The 20,480-nt window shown below is 28.0% G+C and overlaps 4 protein-coding genes across 5 annotated transcripts; 2 read left to right on the top strand and 2 right to left on the bottom strand.

Annotated features, from left to right (window-relative positions):
- Positions 1 to 715: 715 nt before the first annotated feature.
- Positions 716 to 6,918, bottom strand: LOC126836111 (28S ribosomal protein S7, mitochondrial). 2 transcript variants are annotated; one of them, XM_050569161.1, is made up of 7 exons: positions 6,704 to 6,918; positions 5,511 to 5,567; positions 5,240 to 5,431; positions 4,488 to 4,551; positions 4,233 to 4,403; positions 2,146 to 2,283; positions 716 to 867 (listed from the first exon to the last, which is right to left on the bottom strand). In XM_050569161.1, exons 2-7 carry the CDS (start codon positions 5,558 to 5,560, stop codon positions 787 to 789), a joined length of 696 nt encoding a protein of 231 aa, XP_050425118.1. In that variant the 5' UTR covers positions 5,561 to 5,567; positions 6,704 to 6,918; the 3' UTR covers positions 716 to 786. The 2 variants fall into 2 exon arrangements, with proteins under 2 accessions (XP_050425118.1, XP_050425117.1); XM_050569160.1 differs by having other exon boundaries at positions 6,747 to 6,917.
- Positions 6,919 to 7,111: 193 nt separating this feature from the next.
- On the top strand, positions 7,112 to 11,980 carry LOC126835604 (histone chaperone asf1). Its single transcript, XM_050568292.1, has 5 exons — positions 7,112 to 7,300; positions 9,590 to 9,714; positions 9,790 to 9,905; positions 10,545 to 10,721; positions 11,593 to 11,980. The coding sequence occupies exons 2-5, from the start codon at positions 9,606 to 9,608 to the stop codon at positions 11,803 to 11,805; spliced, it is 615 nt and encodes a 204-aa protein (XP_050424249.1). The 5' UTR covers positions 7,112 to 7,300; positions 9,590 to 9,605; the 3' UTR covers positions 11,806 to 11,980.
- On the bottom strand, positions 11,876 to 15,247 carry LOC126835606 (mesencephalic astrocyte-derived neurotrophic factor homolog). The gene is made up of 4 exons (XM_050568294.1): positions 14,873 to 15,247; positions 14,685 to 14,806; positions 12,483 to 12,624; positions 11,876 to 12,414 (listed from the first exon to the last, which is right to left on the bottom strand). Exons 1-4 carry the CDS (start codon positions 14,961 to 14,963, stop codon positions 12,248 to 12,250), a joined length of 522 nt encoding a protein of 173 aa, XP_050424251.1. The 5' UTR covers positions 14,964 to 15,247; the 3' UTR covers positions 11,876 to 12,247.
- Positions 15,248 to 15,480: 233 nt separating this feature from the next.
- Positions 15,481 to 20,181, top strand: LOC126835489 (S-adenosylmethionine sensor upstream of mTORC1). Its single transcript, XM_050568116.1, has 3 exons — positions 15,481 to 15,793; positions 16,536 to 16,701; positions 17,424 to 20,181. The coding sequence occupies exons 1-3, from the start codon at positions 15,780 to 15,782 to the stop codon at positions 18,264 to 18,266; spliced, it is 1,023 nt and encodes a 340-aa protein (XP_050424073.1). The 5' UTR covers positions 15,481 to 15,779; the 3' UTR covers positions 18,267 to 20,181.
- The last annotated feature ends 299 nt before the right edge of the window (positions 20,182 to 20,480 follow it).

Below are 20,480 nucleotides of genomic sequence, written 5' to 3'. Positions count from 1 at the left end.
TTTATCTTGGCTTTTTCTTCTTTGCGCGTTTCACTTTCTTTCAATTTATTGATACTTTTTACTAAACAGTTAACAAATATAAACATAATATTATGAATTCCGTAATAATGAATAATACTGATGCTATAGGATTGTTTATTTTTAAATCGATTATTACATGTTAACAGAGTAGTTTTATCGATATCTTCTTTGATGGAACCAATTTCAAAACCGCGAGATAATTTATAAATCGGAATAGGTTCAACTGTCGATGATATTGGTTCTAAAACTAATTTAATATTAAAAAACAAAGTTTAAACAGATTATTACTTTTTCCATAGTCAATTTGTATTATTAATAACTAGTTAAATGTATGTATATTACTTGGTTCCAAGTGATCACCACGTTTCATGTACATGGTAGATTTCGACGATCCGAATACCATTATACCAACGAAAAAATATACAATAATTTTATATTCAAACATTTTAGCTTGCACTTTTAATTTGAAAAAAAATGTAGTAATAAAACAGCTTTAGCACGCGTATTATACATTCGAATTAATATGGGTTTTTTTTATAACTGGCATGAAATTCTGTTATAAAAAGTGAAAGGAAATAGAAACTAGCTCATTCGTTTGCTTAAGGTATTGTTGCCCATATTTGTAGACACTAGGAACGTCTATTTAAAATTCATACCAAGTGGGTGTTTTGCAACGTAAACAACAACAATACGCTTATTATTATATTACTGACGAAATCATTTATTTAATAGATTAAATTTATTTTTACAGTTATTGTAGGCTAATTAACTCCAACGGTAGTGTGCATACGCTCTGTTGGCTTCACATTGTTTATGCAAATCTAATTTTTTCTTCCACACGCGTCCCTAGAACACGAAAAATACATTTTTAAAAATACGAAATGTCTACAACATTAAATAACAAAAAAACAGTAAATTTATTTAAATTTTATAAAACGTTTTTCCTTCTAAAAATAATCCGAGTTTTTATTAGTTTTGATGTCGAACTGGGAATGTTAGGTGTATCTTGTCAACTACAGTGAACTACTGGATCGCTTTCTTTGAACAAATACAATCTATAGATCATAAATCTTATGTCAACTTGCGTTATATTTTAAGCCAAAAGTTGAAACAAATTCACACCTTTCAATCGGGAAAAAAACTTTCCAAAAAATAGTCGGAATAGCTCTAAAATTGTTTTGCGCTATTTTTTAGCGTTATGCTGAATTGCTTCAATCAGACTAACAAATTATTATCAAACCTTTTTCTTAAAAAAAGGTTTCTTTCAAAGAGAAACTGACACTTTTAATTATTTCGATTTTTTGGGCGTAGTTTATGAGATTTAGGCAATTGGACGTAAGGCACTGCCGCCAGTTACTCTTATTTAGTACGTTTACATGCAGTCGCTTATGCGCATTAATGTACGGGTTTATCCTGTAAACGTGGTACCTAGTTCAAATATTAGGTTTAAACTCGTATAAAATATAAATTCGAATGCTTTATGTTCTACGATAAAAAAAGGATTGTTATTCTTTACACAATATTGTACAATATTCTTTCGCAATATTGTATTATTTTTATTATTATAATATTTTTTAATAACGGAGTAAGACTTAATTCGATTTGACAATTCTAATTAACTTTTTAAATGCGCATTAAATACATGTTTATATGCATACTAACTACCGAATTAACTTAATGCGCATTAGCGACTGCATATTAACGTAATATATCGCCGTTGCGGTGAAAAAACATCCTATGTGCCAATTTTATACGATTTGAGGTTTTGGTATCTGGATACAGAAAAAAAATCATATGATAAAAACTCCAACAAACTATCTCCATTGTAGAATAAATGATTAATGAAAATTAAAACTTCCTTTGTAGTATGTGTTACCACTGAACTAAATATTTAATTACACGTAGTGTCTCCTGAACAATTAGCTTTTAGCACATGGGAGTTTTTCGCGACAATGACGATATGCGGAAAACCCCAAAAACCTCTTTTTTTGGATACCACGAAAAGCTAAAAATATACTTATAAACATATTCTTGCCTATTAAGTATAAAATACAGCGTTAGGTAGCAATATTAAAAAAATATGGTAATTTATTTTGCAATCTTAACTCTAAATGGTATTCTCACTTCGTTATTTGAAGCATTGATAAATTCGGTAGCCATAAAATCGGCAAAACTTATACTCTTATCTTTTTCTCGTCCACAATGTACAAACCACCTCATGGCAAAAAAGGTCGACTCTTTATCCGTTATTGGTACTGGAACCTACAATAAATAATAAAAACTTACAATACATTTTTCTTAAATCATGTGAAAAAGAAGTGGTGATGTAAATGTAGAATTGATAGCTCCGACGAATTTAGAGAGAACAGCAGTTTGGTAGTTGCAATTTGATAGAGAATAACTGGGATAGTTCAAATTATGTTAAGAGAATTAACGGAAATTAAATATTACAAAAAGTGAAATGGAACAACATTAGTATTTATTAGTGGCAGAACAACAAGCCAATTTGATGTAACGGAAAATGTGGGTAAAAAAAAAAACATGGGTAGATAATATAACTTATAAGTAAGAGGATTATCTGATTGAGTAGACGCAACTAAAAATTGAAAATAATATATTAAAAGGTAGAGGAAATAACTATGAGCTAAAATATGTAATTAAAACAAATTAACATTATTCATTTTGTAGGAGTAATATATAATTTTCATTCTACAAAACAAATGCTCAATTTTTTTAAATAAATAATTTTTTTTTTCATTCTTCGTTTGTGATAATTTGTTAGAAAATAAATAAATTATAAATATAATACCTAATGCTTAGTAATTTTAAGTCTACTACATAGTGGCCGAGTAGTTAGAATGAAATATACATTTCACTGAGTAAGGTCACGGTTAAATATTACCAAGTAGCCACATAATTTTTTATTTGCCAGTAGCGTTAAGTCTTGGGATCAAGCTGATAATAAATACCTAAGCACCACCTAATAACCTACTAAGGAAGTATATTTTTAGACTCCATAAATGCAATCGACCCAGTCGAGTAGTTTTTCTTAACATTTTAAAGTAAAAACTGAAAATTGAGTTATTTTGCTCATATTATTTCAGTTGTACAAAAAATGTAAGCCAAACATTTAAACAGTAAAATGTTATTAAAATAAAAACCTTTTATCTTTGTAAAACTATAGCGTAGATTTAAGATGCTATAATTTGGCCAGATCTTTCTATGTTTGTTTAATCTATGTTAATTGCTTTATAGCTTTTAGTTGATATAGCTAAAAAATTGAAGTGCTTATAATGAAATTCAAATATACGATCATACTAAAACCTTAATAACCCTGCAAAACAGACATATAATGTAAGTAAAAAAAGTAATTATAATAATAAAATTGTAATATGAATTAAAACCATAAATTTAATAAAAATAATAAAAAAATTGAAATTCCCAAATTTTTTGTTGATGGTTTTTTGAGATCACATTCATAATCAATAATAAAAACTAATTAAAAAAAAAAAAAAAAAAGGATATCTGTTAAACAAATTTGTTCTTTAAAATATATACTACTTATTAGATAGGCATCTCTGGCCTGGAAATGGTATTTCTGAGCAGAAGTAAGCCTTAAATGCAACATTTTTGGATATACATTTGGTGATACATTGTATTGTTTAAGGCATAGCTTTGTCTTAGAGGAAGATGGTAATTTCTCCCTCTAGACAAATACCACCAGACACTGAGTATTCTCTTTCTATCATTGGTTCAACACCGAAAGCACTAACACATTGTCACTTACCCTAATTGTCCTCCGCTACATCAAATAGCGAGAGACATTATCATTGGGAATTGCATATCTATAATATATATTAAATTTATAAAACTAAAATATTCATTAATATAATTGTGAATTGGGAAATATTTAATATTATTTTAAAAGATATTACTTTACTGAAAGTAACAAAAATTCTTACAATAAGATTAGAATACTAAATAAGAAATTAAAATAATTGTTGTAATTTTTAAAAATGTAGTTAGACAATGGCTTTTTTCCCCCCTAAATAATCGCTAACCTGGGAGGTAAGTTAGGCAATAGCCTGACTTCAACAAAAGGTTTGGCATAACTAGAAGATTTAAATAAATGAATACACAAAAGAACATTAAATAATTAAACGTAGTATTATCATGTTACACAATTAGCAGTAAAAAGTTGTTTTTATTACCTGGTAATATGAACCTCCTCGTTTTACTGGAGTCAATTTTAGTAATGGTTTACAATTAGCAATTGCCTTCTTCAATATTATAACAGGATCAATGGTTATTTGATATTTTTTCTCAATATCCGTTTCTCTATTATATTTTTCTAGCTGTATTCTTTTTATTTTTTCAAATGTCTAAAATAAGTAGTAAAGATATTGTTTCATGATATGTAATTTTTAGAATAAAAAATTAATAAATTTACTATTCCATATTTTTACTTTTTCAAGGACTTGTCTAGCTAATTTTTTTTGTCCCTTGTGCATCATATAGTTAATAAATTTTCTGTAAAATAATAACAAAATTTACTTTAATATTTAGTACATTATTTTTATTTTATTAAAAACTGATTTATTAGTATTATACATAGTGATGTTGGACCATTTAAAGTAATGTTTAATTTAATACCATTTATTGTGAACCATACTCTTTTGGTCACATTTTAGCAATTTTTTTTTAATGTTAGATAAATTATACATAGATAAACAATTCATAATAAGGAATAAAATTAAAAAAATATTTTAAATAAGTTAAGATTTGAATTTGTTAAAACTTTCATGACTTGAACTAATATGGATAGAGCCAAAAATTATCAAACTAATAAGTTAGAATTATTATTAAATTGAGTAAAAGAGAAAATCAAATCTTTATAATATATTATACTGAATTTAAAATTTGTTTACTGTGTATTTCCTATTTATATTTATAATTGGTTATTGTATGTCTAAGTAAGAAAATCAAATCTTCATAATATATTATACTGAATTTAAAATTTGTTTACTTTGTATTTCCTATTTATATTTATAATTGGTTATTGTATGTCTAAGTAAGAATAATGTATTTTGGCAAAGTGAAAATATTGATTAATATTTATTTATTTACATATTGCTTGATTTTAATTTGCATCCTGCTTTAGTTTATGTTAATATTAACATATTTATGATTTGTTATTGAGATACTTAGGACTACATACGCAACAACAGGATCATGAAACTCCGAACAAGATTCATTACTTTTGGCTGCTTTAACTGGAATTAACTTTAATTTTTCAATCTCTCCATTCTCATACAATTTATTTAGTTCTTCTTTCTTGTAAATAGGGTTTCCGTAATGTGGAGGATATACGCTGTACTTAGCAGTAGCCCAATTAGGTACACTTTGGATTCTTAAAAACAAATTTAGTAAATTAATATTATAAAGATAAAAAAATTAAAATGATATTTATTTACATTTTAAGAACTCACCTGTTTTTAAGCGGAATGCTAAATCTTAAGCATTTACTTAGAAACGACATTGTTTCCCTAAAAATCATGAAATTTTTTATTTATATGAATGTTTTTAGCTTAAGCTTATTTAGCAGATATTAAACACTTCTGGAAATTTGTTTAAACAATTTACAAAACCAAGGGATATATTTACAATTAGAGGATTTTTAATTTTTAATGTGTAGTTAAATTTTATATGTTTATAAATCTAGTATGAAAATGCTAACAAGTTTTTGAAATAATTAAAATGTCTATAAAATAATTTAACTAGCAAATTAATAATGATAGGTGTTCAAGAAAAAAGTGGTCATCATTAAGTTTGTTAAATACGTATTCGTACATGAAATATAATTTTAAAAATCAATTGTATAAATAAATATATAAATTAATAATGAAATTGTATTTAGAATGAGTGAGAACAGGCACATAGCTAAGAAGTTCAAAGGAGGAGTGTTATCTAAAATATTTACTTCAAGTATAATTTAACAAAATTTTGTTTTATTTAATTGTACAAATATACAAATTTGTAACGTTTACACTAATTAAATTTTCATACGACGAGTTTTTAAGGCTAGTTCATTTATTATTTCCTCTATCAATAATGTAGGAATGTGAAACCATAACACGGCCGAGGGGGAGTGTTACAACACCTATAACACTTCCCTCCCTACGCGCCTGAGTGAGAATAGTTATAAAAGTGTACTCCTATTGTGAATTTAGAAATAATTTTTTTGTTTGGTTTCTAGCAATGATTTTTTTAATTTGCACAATGCACATTTTTTTTAAATGGATGTCTTATTTTGAATATATAAAATATATATTTGATAATATTATGATGTATAATCATTTTTAAGAGACATGGTCTGGGCTCAGAGGTGAACTTTGATGACACTTCAGCTGCATGTGTCACTGCTCGTTCCAAGACGGGTAACCACCCAGGACCTTTAGGTGAGGCTTGTATCAAGTCCCTCACCATACCACACATTTTCTTTAAAAATAAAACCGAAACAATCTAATACAGTTACATGTCCAACATTTTCGAAGCCATACAGTTAAAATAAAACAAATAACACAAATCAGCTTAACAAAATATTAATAGACAGTGTATACAAGATGAAGAAGAGTAAGACAGTTTAATAACAAAAATATCATACAAAAATAATTTTGCATACTTAAAAAAATTGAAATTTTAGATCTATGAAGCTTTAATTTTACCAAAGAACAGCTGAATTTTAATGCATAGATATGGAAATATTGTTTGGTGTTTTAACTTTTCACTACGTTCAAATATTTTAACTAATAATTTTTCAAAATACTTAAAAAAAAATTATATTCTGTGAGCACTGAGCACTGGGCAGTAGGTTTAAAAAAATAAAAAATTGAAGTATTGAACATTTAATCACAGATAAGAAAATCTTTATCTATAAAATTTATTAACGAGTAACCTTTTTATCTACATTTGTGGTTTCAACCATATTGTATTAAAGTTTTCCATGACTGATAGTAATAAACATCTGATAAATTGATAAATAAAAAAAAATGGCTGATTGGAGGGAAATATTCTTAGTTTTTTTGTTAACAGATTAATGCTTAGTTATTAGGTACATATTATTTGTATTTTGTAATGACGGTAACTGACATTTCCCGACGGCCGACGCTCTAGTCTTTAATAATTGTGTATAAATTTCATTGCACCAACATCATTTATTAATTATTATTTATGAATCATTAATATATAATAAAATTAATCAGTAGTTAAACTTATTGAGGTGAGTGACATGATTTTGTTTAATTTATTTTTATTTAGTAGCTTTTAATGATCAAAATGTGTAGACGAACTGTTTTAGTAACAGAGGTCGGCTTTATAACAGATATCAAATTATTTATTTCTCTACGCTTTATTTAATTGTATACAGCTAAGAAATGTTTCAAAACTTCTAACTTGATAGTTTTTAAAAAAGAATGTTGAATCTATTTACTATTATACAATTGGACAAATGGATTTGATTTCATTTGCATTTATCACGATGTATTCTATAGAGTATTTAAGTTAAAAATTATAATAATTATTATATTGATTACATTTTAATTATATGCAATAATGAATATATTTGCTTATTAAAATATACTTTTGAAAACATGACTAGAATTCAGAATATTTATGGTGGACATTTCTGATTTGGTTCCAGTATTTTAGTAAACAATAAAACCTTATTAAAAGGTTTTTACACTGGTTACGAAGTACTATAGGTACTATATAACACACTATGTATTATGGTTGTAATTTGGATTTGTATCTTCAAAGTATTCAAATTTGAATACTTAATTTTAAAAATTAGACTAATTATCACCTTTTGATTAGTTTTAAATTAAATATGAATTTATATTATTTAAGTTGGATTGATATTAATTATTTGTATTATTCAAACATTTGAGTATGTCCCATCACTAGTTAGCATCTTAGAAAAGTGGAAAATGTTTTGGTAGAAATTCATTTCACCGGACACCTTTTTTTATGCCGATTACAAATTTGAAGTCAAAAATAGCTAGTGCTAAAAAAATTCACATATTTGACTAAAACAAATAATTAATACCAATTAAACTTAATTTAGTTTAATACTAACATTAATTAATATTAATTTTACAACTGCTCAAATATAATAATTATTATTCAAATCTTTAAAAGTTAATTTTTCATTTTCATGTAGCTTAACGGGCCATGAAGGCCCAACGCTGCCATCATGAGATGGTTTCTTGATAAATTCGCTTCCGGGACGGGTCGTCAATCCGTCGCCGGAGAGGGGGGTGGCAGTTCCTTTTTACCGGACGATTGCTCGCCCAGTAAACGGAGCGCCTGTGACCGAGTGTCGAACCGACGACAGTGAGCGCTAACACACTGCCGCCTTACCCACTTGACCACTCCTCCTCCTTTAAAAGTTGATTATCTAGTATAATCTTTTAACCATTTAATTGTTTATACAATTTTAACAGTTTATAAAAATTGTTTGTAGCATAGGTGTCATTTTTTAGAAAAAGTATGTCAATTTGCTTTTTCCGATAAAATTAATTTTTTTTTTTTTCATTGAAATCGAAGGCTGGGGGTTGGCATTGACGCTAGTCATTTCATCCCCCCCCCCAGCACGCATCGTTTATTAATTTTTTAATGTCACAATTATTTATTTGCAAAAAACCCGTTTTCCCCTTCGCGGGGCGGGCTCACATAATGAAATTACAAGGTTACAATTTTAATTATTTACACTTAAATATTCTTCTTCATCCTCGCTTCTTGGTACGCCGCACAACGGCTACTACCGGGGCAGTGGTCAAATGCCAAGGCCCGATCCTTGCATACCACACAATGCGGCAGAGCCGTACATTGAACTGCACGGTGATCCGCCCCACCACATGATAAGCAAAGACCTATTTGGCCCTTTATACTCCTGCATGTAGTGACCGTACCCGTGGCACTTGTAGCATCTGTCGAGACGAAGCCGAAGCTTCACCCGACAGTGTACAAGCCCCACGAGTAGGCCACCTACCTTGTCCAACTGCAGCCCGAGTGCACGCAGGACTCTGATGATGGCTGACTTGCCACAACTAAAGCCCGGCACGACCCGGACTACAGTTACTCCTAACTCTGCTCCTGGAAAGCATTGTAATGCTTCCTCCACCATCTTGGCCGTCACCTCCTCTTCAAGGTCGCTGACGACAAGCTCCACCAGAATGGTGCTTGTCGTCACCGTTACCTCTTCTCCGAGGATAAAAGTAATTAAGTAAATTTAGTTTGTCATTTTTGGAAATAGGTGTTTTTGAAAAATATGTTGATTGTAACATTACATTGGGAAAACTAGATCTTTTCTTCAGTAATTGAAAAATCTGATTTACTGTGTATATGATTCTACTACTATATATAATTTACTATAAGAATAACTAGATTTTCATTAATGTAGAAAAATGTCTTACATTTAAATTAGAAATTTCTTTTGCCTGACTTAAAATTATAATAAAATAGTAATTCTTATAGTTATTTGTTATTAATTATGATCTGATTTCATTAGGTGTTAATCTAACAACATGGCTAAAGTACAATTGTCAAATGTTGTTGTTTTGGATAATCCATCTCCATTTTTAAATCCTTTTCAGTTTGAGCTCACTTTTGAATGCATAGAAGATTTAAATGAAGGTAATAAATAAACCAGAATATTAATTGTATTTCATAGTTTCAATAATATTTTATTGTTTATTAAATGTTAATTAGATTTAGAATGGAAAATGATTTATGTTGGCTCAGCAGAGAGTGAAGAACATGATCAAATATTAGATACAATCTACGTGGGTCCTGTTCCTGAAGGAAGACATATGTTTGTCTTTGAAGTATGTTTAAAACCCTTATGAACACAAACAAAAAATTAAGAATAAAAATAACGAATCCCTACCATTTGTTTTAATAAATCCTAGTTATATAGTAAATGGATATTGAAATAAACAAAGCTCTTTAAAAAGATAAACACGTGAAAGTCTGACAACTGTCTACATTGTGTAGGGGTCATCAGTTATGTTACATTTATACTCTTCCGTTTTAAATTTCAATCGGTAAAAAAGAACTAGAACTGTCAGACGTGCTATATATTATGTATACTGCATTTATTTTAAGATCTTTAATTATTATACCGGCAAATTTTTTAGAACTGGTACTCATTGATGCAGATAATTTTATACGGATCCTATAAATTTTGCTCTAGATTTACCTGAACAGTTATAATTAAATTTGATGACCTGTTAATGTGGTAGCTTCTTTTAATTCTTACTATACTCCATGCCACCAAGAACTTACCTGTGCAGATACCAAAACTTGTTACTCTTGTATGCACCTACTCAGCCAGGAGAAATGCCATTTTGGTTTCTGCATAGGTGTGTTCTTATAAAGTAAATATATATATATATATACACGTGATACTGCATGCCTCTAGTTAAGGGCGAAGTTAATAGATATAAACCATATGGTGTTTATAGGCAAATCCTCCAGATGTTTCTAAAATACCCGTTCAAGATGCTGTCGGTGTTACAGTTGTATTATTAACTTGTTGTTATCGCAATCAAGAATTTGTCAGGGTCGGCTATTTCATAAACAATGAGTATACAGATCCCGAGTTACAGGAAAATCCACCAGCAACTCCACAATTTGAAAAGGTAATATTAATTATAATAATTTTTATAATTGCCACATAAGAATACAATTTTTGAATTGTATTTTAAACATATATTGGTTTAACTTTACATAGCATTGGTTTTGCAAAATACAGATAAGCTACAAAAGATAAATTTTTCTAAGTAATCAATTGTGGTTCATGCAAATTCAGGAGTTGTGAATCGCTAACAGCACTAAATGACATATTAGTGCTATACTGTAGTTTATCTGTAAAAATAATTGTAGCACTAATTTAAAATTTTAAGGTTTTGAGAATCCCAAGCTCTCTTTTAATATCCGCCAATAAGTCTAAAAACTTATCAAATTCAGGCTATAACGATAAATTAAAAAAAAAATATTAAAATAGTTCTCTATAAAATAGACATTCTCCTTCAGAATTTTTTCTTTTTAATTCAGTTTGACTTTCTCTTAAAGTAATATTTAGAACTTTAAAATGGTGCTTTATTAAAACAACACAAGTAATAAATGAACTATACAAATATTCGAAATCACATTTCGATTTTTTGGCCAAAAAATTATCACAAAATCATTTCGGTATGAAAAGAAACGTAATTTTGAAATTTCCATTTCAAATACTTAGATATTCTCTTGGTTCCACTGGGAGTCTCACTCACAGTACTATATGCCAGAGCTCAAATTTGAATTGAGTTTATAAGACCTTGCTAGGTCATCTCATTTATAGTTATAAGAATAAGACAGTTACGAAAAATACTAATCGCTTAAAAATGTTTACTTTGAAGAAAATACACTTCATTGTTTGTTACTGATTTCATATTTTACTGCTCTATTTACTTTCATATTTTATACATTTTTTATTTGAATGGTTTATAAATAAAACATTGTTTGTTAAAGATGACTAGAAACATTTTGGGCACAGAACCTAGGGTAACTAGGTTTAAAATTAACTGGGACGATTCAGAACAGCAATCAACCAGCAACGGCATGCAAACCAATAGTCAAGAAAACGATAATTCGAATCTTCAGGAAATGGACGATGAAGTATCGACCATGTTGTCTTCGCATGCTGAGAGTAGTCTTAGCCAAAGCCCAATGGAAGTATTGTAAAACCGACTGATACAGTTTCCAAAAACTATTACTCTAATTTTTTATGTATAAAAAACAAAAAAACACCAAAAACAAAGCAATTTTGTATTTATTAAAAAATTAACTCTATGTTCTAATGTTATAACAAAAAATCATCTTGGGTTGAAATAAACTCTAAAATATGTTGTATTTATAATATGTATTTAATTTTTTTGTTATAATTGTAGGGTTAACGAAATGAGTATTGGTAGCTAATTTTTACATTTTATAGCCCATAGTAATACAATTTTTATTTTTATCGATGGAAATCGAGAACCTTTTCCAAAATAACCATATAGTAGTGAAAAATGCTCATTTTTGATAGCCCTTTTTATTGCCATTTTATATATATTTACAAAGAAATAATTAAATAGTGTGTTTTATTGTACAAAAAAAAACATAATATTAATTTATAAGTATTATTTTACAATTCTTCTTTGACATAGTTAGGTTTTAATTCTTCAACACGTTTGATGTAATCAGTTTTTTCTAAACAGCCATCGCAAATTTCACCCCAGTTGTCTAATATCTTTTTCAAATCTTTGACTTTAAGTTTCTTAAGGTTTACAGTCTTCCAATCGATTTCTTTATCTGAAAATAAAAAGGTATAAAATATACATATATTTAATATGGAAGTACAAATTAACACTTTCAATTACCAAATTTAATATCACAAATCTGAACATCCATCTTCTTTAAACGCTCGCAAATTTTTACTGATGGCATAGACCACGATAAGGGCTTGGACATCTCACTTAAAATACCAGTTGCTGAATCTTCTAAACCACCTAGGTAGTAACACTAAAACAAGTATTATATTTTAAACTAAAATCTAAATACTTCATACAATATTTCATGGATAGTACCTATCAGATAAAATCTAGATAATAGTCTTGGCACCTTACTTATTATGCAAATAATAATGAATGCACTTGAGTGAGTGCCCATACACATAAACATATTTTTTTAAGACTTATTATAATTTCTAATGTGCCCTCCTCGAATGATAAGAACTGAGACTCTTCTGTTATCCAATGTTGTAGAATCAGAAACACATACCTTTTGGTACTAAGTTTGAAACCTTGTACTTTAGCAACACGCGTTGATTTATTGAAAATTATTAAAATTTATAAAACAGATGTTTTAAGTTTAATGGAGTCACTAAAGTACTTGAAACTTAATCATAATAAATATAAATTAACATAAGGTGTTTTTCAATAGTGATAGGAATTTGAAAATCCAGATTTTCATAAAAAAAAACACTATATCTTGTAGTTTTTTTTAAGGCGATTACAAATCTGAAGTAAAAAATTGGCAGACTCCTCTAGTTCCAGTTACAACTACTTGACAATTTCATATTTCCGCATGTATAACGATAGGCCGCAGCTGTCTGCCCACACACCATACATTTGTCAGCGATGTTAGGTTTGGTTTTGTTAGGTCGCTGACACTTTCAGAGCTGTATTAGGGTAGTTTAGTCCTTTAGGCAAGCAATTTTTTCCTTTGGGAGCGTAAGCTCCCATCCTATTGAAGTTCCAAAGGGGCTTAAGTCGGCTCCGGAAGCCGGCAGGTGTAGGGAGTTGTTTTAAATAGTTAAAGCTTAAAAACTTAGGAAAAATAATATTGTAGTTAATTACAGTATTGATATTATATCATTGGTAGTATTATAGTAATAATATAATAATAATAAAAATAAATAATTAACTAATAATACTGTAGCAGCGTGCAATCGCTTCGCCAACAAATGTATAGTGCAGCTGGGGCAACAGCCACCTATTTTAATACACGCGGAAATATGCATATTTCAAGTAGCTATAACTTTGGAGGTAGAGGACCCTGCCAATTTTCGACTTCAGATTCATAATTAGTATAAAAATACTCCCGAGAAAAAGGGTGCCCGGTAAAGTGCATTTGTTTCACATTTTTAACATATGAATGATGGAAACGTTTTTTTAAACAGGTTGATGAATTTTAATTTTTAAGACAACTTAAGGTATAAATCTACTTTACCGGACAAATTTTTTTATTAATGATAATAATGGTTAACAATATTTAAACAAAAATATAATGCAAAAGTTGACACAAAAATGTACCAAATTATATTTTTATTAAGCATCTCATTTTGTTATTTTTTTAAATATGTCATATGTGAATATTTGCGAACTTTACTTGAAAGTTGATGAAATAAGAGTACATAGGCTTATTATTTAATTATAGGCTTATTTAATTAAAACTTAACTGAAAAAAGAAGTCTGCCCGATTTAAAATTCAGATTCGTAATCAGCGTTAAAAACATTGTAATATGGCAATAAAAAAATCGAAAAAAAAAGGTGTTCGCTAAAGTACGACACCGACATCAAAAGACAGCCGGTATGTCGAGAGCGGCGAAGTACCCGGGGGACGCCGGGAGACGGGGCCTGCCGGGCGCGCACGTAAGTCAAAATCTGCGAACTTCAAACGTCTGTAACTTCCAAAGTAAGTGCGAGCGGCCCAAAATTTTTGCAGATTCGTAATCAGCATGCAAAATACTATCGATTTAAAAAAAAATCGAAAAAAAAAAGGTGTCCGGTAAAGTAGATTTGTTCCCAACTTAAATAGTGAAGGTAATTTTATATGATCAACAGTGAAATGTATAATCATTTTTATTTTGTCATTAATCATTATCTAATGGGCTAAATAACATTTAAGGCAAGGATGCAGGCGCGCTTGACTACTCTTATGGGGGACATGGGTGAGCATTAGACCCCCAATATGGACTCGAGTTGAGTGAAATTTTCAACAGGCATACAATATTTTGATATTACAATGACTAAGCCACTGAAAACTCAAATTAATACACTTAATTTAATAATTGTACTTACTAATCTTTTTTCTTTATCATTTTTGGTTAACAAGCAAAATGATCTAAAACTTTCTTCAATTTTTTTTGGTTCGTTCACATTTTCTAATGTTTGTGAAAACTTGTCAATTGTTGCTACACATACTGAAATAACAACATTTTTTTGTTTATAATACTCGATACTTACATGAATAAAATTTTATAACATACCAGGACAGTCATCGGCTGTAAACGTACGGGCTTGTGCTTGGAAAATTAGCACAAAGAAGAAAACACATAAAAGAAGCATATAATTATCCATTACTCTCAAATACTTTGGTGTATTTACTTATAATATGCTTAAAAAATAGGTGATAGATATTCAATAGTAACAGTTGTACAATTTGTTTTTATATTTTTTATTTCCAAAAAATGTTTTATAAATCAACTCATAGAATGTTTATAAAATGAATAATGATTTTTTGGTAACGAAAATACTTTATAACATTGGTAATACACAACAATTAATCAAACAACTGTACTTAGTTTCTAGTAGTCTAATACTAAAAAATTTTCTAGGATTCGAGTATAAGAAATGAAAAAGACACATACACAACATTTCAAATCAAACATATTTTAAACGCACAAGTTGTACATAGAAGTACTAGTTTACTTGGCGAAATGTCATTGGTTATTGATTACGTACTAAAATGATGTTAGAAACATTTTCCGCAGAAATTAAAAAAAATAACAACATTAATAAAAACAAATTGTGATAATAATTATATCATTCATTATCACAGAATAACACTGTGTGATTGTATCACCTTTGGTTAATATTTAAATATTATACCATTTACTTTATTATTTATTATTAATGATTTAATTAATCTAGTCAATGACCACCTACCTACTACTAAAACCTCAATTGCTTCATACTATGTAATTTATATGATATAATTATATAAATGCCTTCAACACATTTCCATAATTATTATAATCCCTGTAAACAAATGTTGTAATTCGTCAGTTAAAATGAAAGTTTTTTATTTTCTCTTAAACAATAATTACGATAAAACTATGATGCATTATATTTTTTAGTTTTTATTACTTTATATCAAGACAAAGTGTAATAACTATGGAACCCAATATGTGAGTAAATAATATTTATTTGAATTCTTGATCAGCCATTGTACTTGAATATTTAAATGAATGTTAATTTCTGCTTTCTTTCTTTTTTTTGTCAAATGGAGGATGGCTTTACAATTTTTTTTCTCGCCTACTTTAGTGTGTTTTATGTTGTAATTACTTGCTTATGCATCAAATGATGTAGTAACCGCCAAATCCTATGTAATTTAAAATATTCTTTAGACATTAATTACTTGAACCTGTATTTACTAATGAGAGCAGAATTATCTTCTTCCAAAGTACTGACTTTTCATAAAATCTTTCAAATTTAAAAATAATCTTGAGCTTTTTAATACTAGGTCAATATTCAGACTTAACTACTAGTATTAGGTTAGTAATAGTATGACTAATAGCTACTTTGTCACACACAATTATTATATGTTTTTCAATAACTTGTGACATAATTTTTATATTGTGTATAAGCCTATGTACTCTTATTTCATCAACTTTCAAGTAAAGTTCGCAAATATTCACATATGACATATTTAAAAAAATAACAAAATAGTAAGATGCTTAATAAAAATATAATTTGGTACATTTTTGTGTCCTTTTGCATTATATTTTTGTTTAAATATTGTTAACCATTATTATCATTAATAAAAAAATTTGATTTTGCGCCCAATTGTAGTAGTGTAAATTTTAGGTGCTGGTATATAAATATCAGCCTTAATAACTAAATGGTTTTACATTTTTTTTTTTGTTATAGGATTAATCATAAAAGCAAAATTAAGTCAAGAAAGCCGGCAGAATACCAGCATAAACAGTACGCAAAATTTATTAAACAGTGTCATTTGAATTTAAGGTTAAGTTCACAAGAAATTGGTGCTGATGAAGCGTGGAAAAAACATTGTTCGGATGAGTTACTTTTAAAAGTATATTTACTTTATTATTATGTGAAATTAATTAGAATAAAGAACACTTAGTCAGAAAAACATAAAAAACGTTTAAAATAAATGTTATGTTTTGCCTTGGTCTGACTTGTATATAAAAATTAAGATAATGAAATAAAAATATTGTTATATTAAGCCCAATATTAAAAAATATACATATAAGCGATGTTGTTTACTTTAACATTGATTTTGTTAAAAGTAGGATTTTCCACTTTCAAGAAATATTGTGGTCATAGTTTATCAATGGTATTATCCTCTTTTTACAGCATAAAATCTTTATAAAATAGGTCACTGTTATTAAGCATAACCCTGTTTATCTGAAGGACCCAGGGGTAAAACCACTCTGGAATATTTTTTTTGTATTTAAATTTTTTAAAAAAAATTTTAACATACATTCTTTTAAATTATTCTATATAAATATAATTTACCTGAAGTTTTTGGATAAACCTTTCATACTATCACATGTTGAAAAATGTACACCTTTATGATTTAAGTTTTGTTCTGTTAAATGGTTTTAGGGATCCCTAGACCCTTCATCTGTGTATTTTAAAATCAATGTAAAACAATTTTTTTTAAATATGCTTTGAGAAACATTTAGTACTATGTCTGTAATATTTACATTTCTGACTTAAAATTCTCTATGTTCTCTATTACATTACTTTTTAATATTTTATTTTGTAAATGTTAATTTATTTATGTTGTAGAACTATTCCAGTACAATGCATCAACTTGCTTCACAATTTTGGGACGCAAATAACAAACAAGAAATTACCAGCTGTAGAATTTCATGGATTGCACAAAATGCCCTAAAATATTTTGAAGATGATTTTCTTCATGAAAATGAACGAGAGGAGTTATTAGCTAAACGTTTTAAAGTGAACATTGTTGACGACCTATGTACTAAACCTGATAACCCGTATTACTTACTTGATGTAGGAAGTTGTTATAACCCCTTTAAAAGCTATTCATTTTTTAAAGTGTTACCTATAGATATAGCTCCAGCATTTGAAAGTGTTGTGAAATGTGATTTTCTTTCAGTAAATATTGGAGCAGAGCTCAGTGTTACTAAAAATGTTTGCTATACATTGCCGTTTTCTAGCTTTGATGTAGTAGTGTTTTCATTTTTACTAGAATATTTTCCGACTCCGTGGCAAAGGTATACATGTTGTGAGAAGGCATATAGTATTTTAAAACCAGCTGGTTTATTAATTATAGCTACACCAGATTCATCCCATGCAACCCATAATTCAAAACTTATGAAAAATTGGAAATTTGCATTAGCTAATTTAGGTTTTTGGCGTATTAAATATGAAAAACTTACGCACATGCATTGCATGATTTTTAAGAAGTGTAAATCAAAACAAATTCCACTAAATTGGTTGCACTCAATGAATTTGAAAAATAGTAGTTTTGAAAGTTACATAACTATTCCTCAAGATTATAGAATTTATCTGGATATCGATGATAAGCCTAACAATTCTGAAAGTACTAATTGTGAAGATATCGCTAATTTATTTTCTGAATTAGTAGACAATATAACAGAGTAATAATTGTTTAACACGTTCAACGCCAACGGTATTTTCTAGTTATTTCCCTACTCGCTGATTATTACTGTGTTTATTTGTATAACATGTTATCCGCACCAAAAATAAATGTTAGTAAAGTAAGTTGTTACTACTTTTAAATATTACAAAAAAGTAATTTATTTATTGTTAATTATTCCAATTAACAATACCTCATACTTGCACAATAAACAAAAAAAAAAAAACAATATTTTTGAGGTATTTACATTAGTGATGAATCAGAAATTATTTTAGACATATTTAACAATAGAAATATCTCTATTTAATGTATTTAAAAGTAATGATACTTTTTTTATGGTATAATTGTTTCAATTAATAAAATATACTTCCTGCATAGAATTGTTTAATTTGACTGAAGAAAAAATAAACTGAAAAATACTAGGAAAGTAATATTAGGGATTGTCTGTAGATTTTACAGGCAACGCCCTGTACAAACTTCAAACCATTTATAATAGATATATTAAATAACGATAATTAGTAGCTTTTGGTTAAACATAAAAGTTATATGTTATAACATGTTAAGTGTTAAACATAAAACATACCACATTTGTATTATTATCAATGGCGCCTGACTACATTTTTCAAAATTTCTACAATTATTTGGTTTTTATCATTCAGCAAATACTTTAGGTTTATCGTCTGAGTAGTGTTATTATTAAAACAGCCTTATAGAATAATAACGGCAAATATAAATGTACTGATAATTAGTTGACCACTTGGCATTATTCATATATTTTTAAGTTTAAAGAACTCAATTTTTTATGCATTCTAGTTGTGTACTCAGTATTTGAGAACTGAAAACATTTAACACCTAACATAAATAATGCTTGTATCTTTTAAGTTGTGCAAAGTCCCTTGCTAAAATCAAATTAAAATGTCACTATATGAATTTCATTTTTTATTTTTAACAAAAATGTAGACATGTATAATCACTTCTCAGACCTCAGTCTTCTTAATCATGAAGAATGAATTCGGAAAGTACCTAATTAGTTAAATGCCTATAGTGGCGTATTTACAATTTGCATCTGGGGATGATATACAAAAAGAAATTCCCCCTATCCCCCTTATAGTCGGACCAATAAAGGTGAATTATGTACCTATTAAATACTATAATTAAAATTACTTATAATTTAAGATCAATTTTATCTTTTGCATACCACTGATGAACGTTTGTTTATTTACATTTTCTATTATTTTTAAATTTTAATTGGATAAAATATTGTTTCCATTTTTAAAAGTTTCCTTATAAAAAAAAAATATAAGTCATTAAAACAGTTAGTTAAGTAAAATGTACTGGCTATATTTTTATTTTAAAAATATAATATTTATAACTTAATATAATTTTTTAACAAATAGATTAATAATAATATTTTTATAAAATTAAAAGCTCTGAGGGGTTAGGGATAATATATCATCCTAAACACCTCTTGTAAATACATCAGTCATCGCTGATGCCTAATATAATAATTTAATACTAATACAATATATTTAATTCGAGCTGATCCACTGATAGATATGTATGTACCACTGAACTGAATACTGTACTTAGTTTAGTGGTATGTTCATTTGGTAAATGCCATCGCATTTAAACGATTATGGATGGTTTTAGTAAAACCGTTTTACACGCTGTACTTAAGTGTTATTGATGATATTATCAAATTGCAATAAAATAAAAACGGTCCATGCTGAGAAGTAAGATTATTAGAAAATTGAGATCAACAGCTAAGAGTCGTTGCAATAAAAAACAAATTTAATTGAAACAATTATGAAATGTAACTGTATTGATACATTCATTTACAGCTAGGGTTTTTTTATATGGTGTAACAGTACGTGAATTGTGCGTGAAGTACCTATTATAAAATATATGTATGAATGTTTTTGATTGTTTAAATTTTTATTGTAAATCATTAACTACTGTCATTAAAATTATAAAATTATTTATTTTGTAAAAGTATTTTTGGTTAGAATTTCTTGAATTAAGATCTGTGATATTATATTATCTGTCAAGTTAATATAAAAAAAAATGTCATTGTGTATATAAAATGTATATAGATAGATTTCAATTATTTGACGTTAGAATAACATAATTTTTTATTTATACTCATTTCCAAACCACCCATGAGGTAGAGTATTTGGCTCGTTTTTTTTAACGTAGTATCTCTATGTATGATGATGTTT

Source organism: Adelges cooleyi, unplaced genomic scaffold (genome assembly GCF_023614345.1).
Source record: "Adelges cooleyi isolate 19-005CV unplaced genomic scaffold, UGA_ACOO_1.1 ACOO_flye_CR_arks_rails_tigmint_CR_PRNA_23, whole genome shotgun sequence".
Lineage (NCBI taxonomy): Eukaryota > Metazoa > Arthropoda > Insecta > Hemiptera > Adelgidae > Adelges > Adelges cooleyi.
The sequence above is the reverse complement of the archived record's forward strand: the minus strand, read 5'-3'. Positions and strand labels throughout refer to the sequence as shown.

Coding starts and splice junctions, on each gene's coding strand:
- LOC126835604 (XM_050568292.1), top strand. CDS start 9,606: ATGGCTAAAGTACAATTGTCAAATGTTGTTGTTTTGGATAATCCATCT. Junction 9,906..10,544: donor GACATATGTTTGTCTTTGAA/GTATGTTTAAAA, acceptor TGGTGTTTATAG/GCAAATCCTCCAGATGTTTC. Junction 10,722..11,592: donor CAACTCCACAATTTGAAAAG/GTAATATTAATT, acceptor TGTTTGTTAAAG/ATGACTAGAAACATTTTGGG.
- LOC126835489 (XM_050568116.1), top strand. Junction 16,702..17,423: donor CGGATGAGTTACTTTTAAAA/GTATATTTACTT, acceptor TTTATGTTGTAG/AACTATTCCAGTACAATGCA.
- LOC126835606 (XM_050568294.1), bottom strand. CDS start 14,963: ATGGATAATTATATGCTTCTTTTATGTGTTTTCTTCTTTGTGCTAATT. Junction 14,807..14,872: donor TACAGCCGATGACTGTCCTG/GTATGTTATAAA, acceptor TTGTTATTTCAG/TATGTGTAGCAACAATTGAC. Junction 12,625..14,684: donor ATGATAAAGAAAAAAGATTA/GTAAGTACAATT, acceptor TACTTGTTTTAG/TGTTACTACCTAGGTGGTTT.
- LOC126836111 (XM_050569161.1), bottom strand. CDS start 5,560: ATGTCGTTTCTAAGTAAATGCTTAAGATTTAGCATTCCGCTTAAAAAC. Junction 5,432..5,510: donor AGCATTCCGCTTAAAAACAG/GTGAGTTCTTAA, acceptor TTTGTTTTTAAG/AATCCAAAGTGTACCTAATT. Junction 2,284..4,232: donor GAGGAGGTTCATATTACCAG/GTAATAAAAACA, acceptor TATTTATTGTAG/GTTCCAGTACCAATAACGGA.